Here is a 7,615-nt window from a genome sequence, read left to right on the forward strand (position 1 = left end):
TCACAGTGGAGTGACAGCAGACAACCCCTGGCCACCATGCCCCATGGTCATCTGGTTCCTCGCTCTCTCAAACAACCCTGTTACTGACGTCACATGACCCACTGCCGATCGCTGCCGTTTACACCTCCGAAGCTGCAGCCAAGCGAACCCAAAGGTATCCTGGAGCTCCTTTCTAAACTGACGTCCCACAAAGCAAGTAAACAGCGGGTTGACACAGGTGTTCAGGCTACATAGACAGATCTCCAGGCAGAACGCCAGGTCTGCGGACTGCCAGGACGCCGGCCTGCCCGGGTACATCGCATGCATCACGATGGTCGCGTTCCTGCTCAGGTGGTAGGACAAGTAGAACAGGGCGAAGAGGATCAGCACGGCGGTCAACACGCGGGTCAGACGGAGATGTTGCCCCTTGCTGTTGTGTACCTGTGGCTGCCGGCTGCGGAGGCGGAGCTCCCTGACGCTGCGGAGACAGACCAATTAAAAAGCATGAGTTGTCACACATGTTGGAGAGGTGTTGTTTGACGGAATAGTAAAAACAAATGTACAAAAATAAATAAAAGATAGTCAATCACTCTGTACAGGCTCCCAATAATTTAATCAATCAGGATCAATCAATCAATCAACCAATCAATAAATGTACCTGCGGAGGCAACAGTAACAGATGGAGGCTAAAGGGAAGAGGAAGCCGATGCAGGTACAGCTGATAGAGTAGGGCAGGCTCTCCTCAGTATCGTCCAGATATATATACAGGGTACACACGGTACGGTTATTGTCTCCGGGGCAACGTTGTAGCAACGTCATGTGAGCTACGGGGAGACTTATCACCATGGTAACCGTCCAGATAACCGCGCAGAGTAAATAGGTCTGCCGGCGGCTGAGTAACACCACAGAGCGCAGCGGATGGACGATGGCGAGATAGCGGTCCACGCTAATGCAGGAAACAAAGAAGATGCTGAGGTAGAAGTAGTTGTGGTAGAGCAGCCGCAGGATCTTGCAGAGCGACACACCTAAGATTAGACAAACAGTTCGTCACTACATATGAGGACGCCGAGGTACGGACCTGGGTCATCTTTTATAATTTTTTTATAATTTTTTTTATAAGGGAACTCAGTCGGGTCTCAACTTACATGCTGACCACACCGCACACCTCGCGTGTGCGAGCGTTTTGCGAAATAAATGTACACATACATGTTATTCAAATCAATGCACCCACACTGGTCGTGCGCGTGTGACGCTCAATGCCCTGCAAAGTCCCGCCTCTCCCATCTCCTCATTGGTTTTTAGGAGCATCTACCCACGTGGGTGATTGAAAGATGAACTGAGGTCTACGCTCCAGTCCAGTCGGTGGTGGTAATGCACCATAAAGTTATTTGCCAACCGTCATATAAAATCCAAATTAAGAAGAAGACTGAAGGAGGAGAGATTACTAGAAAACAAACTTTTACCCTTTTATCTGTGGATTAATTGTCGGAGTAGAGGACCTTGTGCATTTCAGGTAAAATAACAACCCAATGTTTATATCCCAGGATAAATTAGCTAGCTAAATTGCCATGAATGTTTAATGCTTTTCAACCTGTCCCGAAATTAATATAATTGGTTCAGAGTTTTGTTTTGATATTTCAACCTGCGCGTCCTGATCGCGTCTGGTGTGGGTGGACAAAATCAACTTGCGCACGTGGACACACACGTGTGTGCAGTCTGGGTAGCATGTTAGGCTTAGATTCAATCAGATCAAGCGTTAACCAGCGATAGCAGACACCTGTATAGCAGATGTTTTGTCAGTGTTAGAGGTGGAACTGCTTTTGAGCTGTCAAATCGGTGAGCATCTGCTCTTTTGATCATCATTGTCAGGAAGCCACACCCGCCCCACTTGTGTTTGAAGTTCAGAGCGAGCATGTGTAGGCTATATAAAAATAAATACGCAATAAAAAAATAAATAATTCCTTATGAGTCTTTTGATGCGTCAGAACGGCACAAACTCATAAGACTTTCCTCTATGGAAAGATGAGACTCACGAACACAATGGTGTTCTCTGTTTTGCTTTACGACCCCCACTGTCCCTTGACTTCCTCCGAGGCTGCCTCCCCTCCTTGTTCGGGCAGGTTTCGGCGTTCGGCGTCACCGGCTTACTAGCCACTGCCGATCCATTTATCATCACTCCATTTGTCTTGTCTTGTCAATCACACACACCTGGTTCTTATCCCCTCATTAGTCTTGGTATAAGTGTTCCCTCTGTTTCCTTGTCTGTGTGGGTGATTGTTTATTGTGGAGGTTAGTGAAGCTCGGTGGAGCTCGTGTATTGTGGATCGACGGGAGTATTTTCCCGTGTGCCTTGTATTTTACAGTGCTCCTGTTTTGTGCCCTGGAGTGTGTTTGGTGTTTGACGCATTTCTGCGTAAACCTGTATTTTGCGGATTAAAGCCTGTTATTCTGTGGTTTACCCTCCTGCGCCTGACTCCTTCAACACCACCTCATCACACCCACAAGTGTCACGGGACTCGTCTGAAGGTAACCCATACAAACTAAAGGAAGTATGGAGGTAGTTTTGTGCCAACAAAAATAAGGGGTTAAATATGTGTCAAAAAAAACTAAAATATATCGTGAGCTTTCTTGTATCTCCTAGATACAGGACAGACACTTCAACCTTATTCCTTATCATACATTTGTTGACTGTCTTTTTTTGCCATTTATGAACGTCTTATTCAATGCGTATCTATGGCTAAAGTAGTAAAGGCCAAATTAAATATTTTATCAAATCATTTTAAAAGTTTTTTTTTTTTATATAACCAAAAGGGTCCTACAAATTCCTAAATGATCCATGGTATGACCATGTTAAAACAATTCCATATGTTAGCTTCGAACCCCCCCACATAAACAAACAAAATAAAGAGGATTTCTAGCATCATAATGGAGATGACATCTCACATTCCAGTGTTCTAGCATCATAATGGAGATGACATCTCACATTCCAGTGTTCTAGCATCATAATGGAGATGACATCTCACATTCCAGTGTTCTAGCATCATAATGGAGATGACATCCCACATTCCAGTGTTCTAGCATCATAATGGAGATGACATCTCACATTCCAGTGTTCTAGCATCATAATGGAGATGACATCTCACATTCCAGTGTTCTAGCATCATAATGGAGATGACATCTCACATTCCAGTGTTCTAGCATCATAATGGAGATGACATCTCACATTCCAGTGTTCTAGCATCATAATGGAGATGACATCTCACATTCCAGTGTTCTAGCATCATAATGGAGATGACATCTCACATTCCAGTGTTCTAGCATCATAATGGAGATGACATCTCACATTCCAGTGTTCTAGCATCATAATGGAGATGACATCTCACATTCCAGTGTTCTAGCATCATAATGGAGATGACATCTCACATTCCAGTGTTCTAGCATCATAATGGAGATGACATCTCACATTCCAGTGTTCTAGCATCATAATGGAGATGACATCTCACATTCCAGTGTTCTAGCATCATAATGGAGATGACATCTCACATTCCAGTGTTCTAGCATCATAATGGAGATGACATCTCACATTCCAGTGTTCTAGCATCATAATGGAGATGACATCTCACATTCCAGTGTTCTAGCATCATAATGGAGATGACATCCCACATTCCAGTGTTCTAGCATCATAATGGAGATGACATCTCACATTCCAGTGTTCTAGCATCATAATGGAGATGACATCTCACATTCCAGTGTTCTAGCATCATAATGGAGATGACATCTCACATTCCAGTGTTCTAGCATCATAATGGAGATGACATCTCACATTCCAGTGTTCTAGCATCATAATGGAGATGACATCTCACATTCCAGTGTTCTAGCATTCATGGAGATGACATCTCACATTCCAGTGTTCTAGCATCATCATGGAGATGACATCTCACATTCCAGTGTTCTAGCATCATAATGGAGATGACATCTCACATTCCAGTGTTCTAGCATCATCATGGAGATGACATCTCACATTCCAGTGTTCTAGCATCATAATGGAGATGACATCTCACATTCCAGTGTTCTAGCATCATAATGGAGATGACATCTCACATTCCAGTGTTCTAGCATCATAATGGAGATGACATCTCACATTCCAGTGTTCTAGCATCATCATGGAGATGACATCTCACATTCCAGTGTTCTAGCATCATCATGGAGATGACATCTCACATTCCAGTGTTCTAGCATCATCATGGAGATGACATCTCACATTCCAGTGTTCTAGCATCATAATGGAGATGACATCTCACATTCCAGTGTTCTAGCATCATAATGGAGATGACATCTCACATTCCAGTGTTCTAGCATCATAATGGAGATGACATCTCACATTCCAGTGTTCTAGCATCATAATGGAGATGACATCTCACATTCCAGTGTTCTAGCATCATAATGGAGATGACATCTCACATTCCAGTGTTCCAGCATCATAATGGAGATGACATCTAGCATCATAATGGAGATGACATCTCACATTCCAGTGTTCTAGCATCATAATGGAGATGACATCTCACATTCCAGTGTTCTAGCATCATCATGGAGATGACATCTCACATTCCAGTGTTCTAGCATCATAATGGAGATGACATCTCACATTCCAGTGTTCTAGCATCATAATGGAGATGACATCTCACATTCCAGTGTTCTAGCATCATCATGGAGATGACATCTCACATTCCAGTGTTCTAGCATCATAATGGAGATGACATCTCACATTCCAGTGTTCTAGCATCATAATGGAGATGACATCTCACATTCCAGTGTTCTAGCATCATAATGGAGATGACATCTCACATTCCAGTGTTCTAGCATCATCATGGAGATGACATCTCACATTCCAGTGTTCTAGCATCATAATGGAGATGACATCTCACATTCCAGTGTTCTAGCATCATCATGGAGATGACATCTCACATTCCAGTGTTCTAGCATCATAATGGAGATGACATCTCACATTCCAGTGTTCTAGCATCATAATGGAGATGACATCTCACATTCCAGTGTTCTAGCATCATAATGGAGATGACATCTCACATTCCAGTGTTCTAGCATCATAATGGAGATGACATCTCACATTCCAGTGTTCTAGCATCATAATGGAGATGACATCTCACATTCCAGTGTTCTAGCATCATAATGGAGATGACATCTCACATTCCAGTGTTCTAGCATCATCATGGAGATGACATCTCACATTCCAGTGTTCTAGCATCATAATGGAGATGACATCTCACATTCCAGTGTTCTAGCATCATAATGGAGATGACATCTCACATTCCAGTGTTCTAGCATCATAATGGAGATGACATCTCACATTCCAGTGTTCTAGCATCATAATGGAGATGACATCTCACATTCCAGTGTTCTAGCATCATAATGGAGATGACATCTCACATTCCAGTGTTCTAGCATCATCATGGAGATTACATCTCACATTCCAGTGTTCTAGCATCATAATGGAGATGACATCTCACATTCCAGTGTTCTAGCATCATCATGGAGATGACATCTCACATTCCAGTGTTCTAGCATCATAATGGAGATGACATCTCACATTCCAGTGTTCTAGCATCATCATGGAGATGACATCTCACATTCCAGTGTTCTAGCATCATAATGGAGATGACATCTCACATTCCAGTGTTCCAGCATCATAATGGAGATGACATCTAGCATCATAATGGAGATGACATCTCACATTCCAGTGTTCTAGCATCATAATGGAGATGACATCTCACATTCCAGTGTTCTAGCATCATAATGGAGATGACATCTCACATTCCAGTGTTCTAGCATCATCATGGAGATGACATCTCACATTCCAGTGTTCCAACTTGGAAACAAGGTTGTGTGACTCCGTGCAGCCAACGGCAACGTCCGCTTTAGCTATGAATTTTCAGGAGCCACTTGTGGATTTGACAGCTCTGGCGCAGTTCCACCTCCGACACTGCCGATGCGGATGTTGGTTAAAGCGGATCTGATTGAATACATTCCTCACTGTGTTGAGAGTTAGAATTAGTAGAATTCACAAAGGTGCAATTTCAAAAACTTGGTTGTACAGCAGCAGTTTTCCTCGTGATATTATGTCACTCACTGTGCCTTGCTTCATTAAGAAACGCTATACAGGACGTGAAAACAACAGACAATATTGCCAATTGGATTTACTTAACTTACCTAGACCCCAGTGGAGACCTGAAGAAGACCACAATGGTTGTTAAACTTGTTTGTTAATCCTCAAAGCTTTTTAAAATGCAGTACAAGTGTAGTATCCACACGCTAGACTAGTCCCAGATCTGTTTGTGCTGTTTTGTGCCAACTCTACTGCTGCCATTGATAAGCCAAACAGGTCCATGGTAGCAGAAACAGACTGGCAACACCTACAGTATGTGGTTGAACTGTGTTTAATAAATCAAATCAAATCCTAACCGTTTAAGTGGTAGTGGATGAAGAAGGGTAGCGCCAGCAGCCAAAAGGTGTCAGCCAGGGCCAGGTTGAAGAGCAGAACACTACTCCTAAGAAGAAGAAGAAGAAGAAGAAGAAGAAGACATTATGAATCTATACCAGAAAGATTTATTCTACTGTGCCTAACCCCTCCAACATATACACACACACACACCTTACAGCGCCCAGTGAACAGTTTAAGGGTAAAGAAGTGCCTCGCTCAAGGGCACAACAGCAGGGGATGCTGTATTGCTAGGATTTGTCGCTAACAACCCTCTAGTAGTCAAATCCCTCAGATCCCAACCGGGAATGTTCCGGTGGCAAGCACGACCCAAGCACGACCCCTCTAACCTCTACCGCTACCTGGACCAGCGTTTCAGGCGGTGGGAGAAGATCCAGAGGGAGAGCAGGTTGAGGGGGAGACCCAATATCAACACCACCAGGAAGAAGGCTGGCATCAGGTATAGCTGGACCACCCGGATGCCCTCCTGCCCCGGAGAGGACAGGTCACAGAAGGCCTGCTCTGGGGGCTGGAAGAAGACTTATATTAGGTCTGGATTCAGTCCAAGGTGCTTCATAGTGCAGCGTAGCATTTACTTTACGCTTAGGCAGGCTACTTACTTTATGTTTTACGCTTATGCAGGCTACTTACTTTACTTACTTTACGTTTAGGCAGGCCACTTTACTTACTTTAGGTTTAGGCAGGCCACTTACTTTACTTACTTTACGTTTAGGCAGGCCACTTACTTTACTTACTTTACGTTTAGGCAGGCCACTTACTTTACTTACTTCACACTTAGGCATGCCACTTACTTTACACGTAGGCAGGCTACTTACTTTACACGTAGGTAGGCTACTTACTTTACTTACTTTACACTTAGGCATGCCACTTACTTTACTTACTTTACACGTAGGCAGGCTACTTACTTTACACGTAGGTAGGCTACTTACTTTGCTTACTTTACATGTAGGTAGGCTACTTACTTTACTTACTTTACACGTAGGCATGCTACTTACTTTGCACTTAGGCAGGCTACTTACTTTACTTACTTTACACTTAGGCAGGCTACTTACTTTACACGTAGGCAGGCTACTTACTTTACTTACTTTGCACTTAGGCATGCTACTTATTTTACACTTATGC

At 43.4% G+C, this 7,615-nt stretch overlaps 1 protein-coding gene across 1 annotated transcript; it reads right to left on the reverse strand.

The window, feature by feature from the left end:
* Positions 1-7,275, reverse strand: LOC121531472 (uracil nucleotide/cysteinyl leukotriene receptor-like). The gene is made up of 6 exons (XM_045216292.1): positions 7,261-7,275; positions 6,835-7,001; positions 6,457-6,542; positions 6,205-6,222; positions 638-1,004; positions 1-457 (listed from the first exon to the last, which is right to left on the reverse strand). The coding sequence occupies exons 1-6, from the start codon at positions 7,273-7,275 to the stop codon at positions 1-3; spliced, it is 1,110 nt and encodes a 369-aa protein (XP_045072227.1).
* Between the last annotated feature and the right edge of the window lie 340 nt (positions 7,276-7,615).

This window comes from Coregonus clupeaformis, unplaced genomic scaffold (genome assembly GCF_020615455.1).
Source record: "Coregonus clupeaformis isolate EN_2021a unplaced genomic scaffold, ASM2061545v1 scaf0667, whole genome shotgun sequence".
In the NCBI taxonomy this organism is placed as follows: Eukaryota; Metazoa; Chordata; class Actinopteri; order Salmoniformes; family Salmonidae; genus Coregonus; species Coregonus clupeaformis.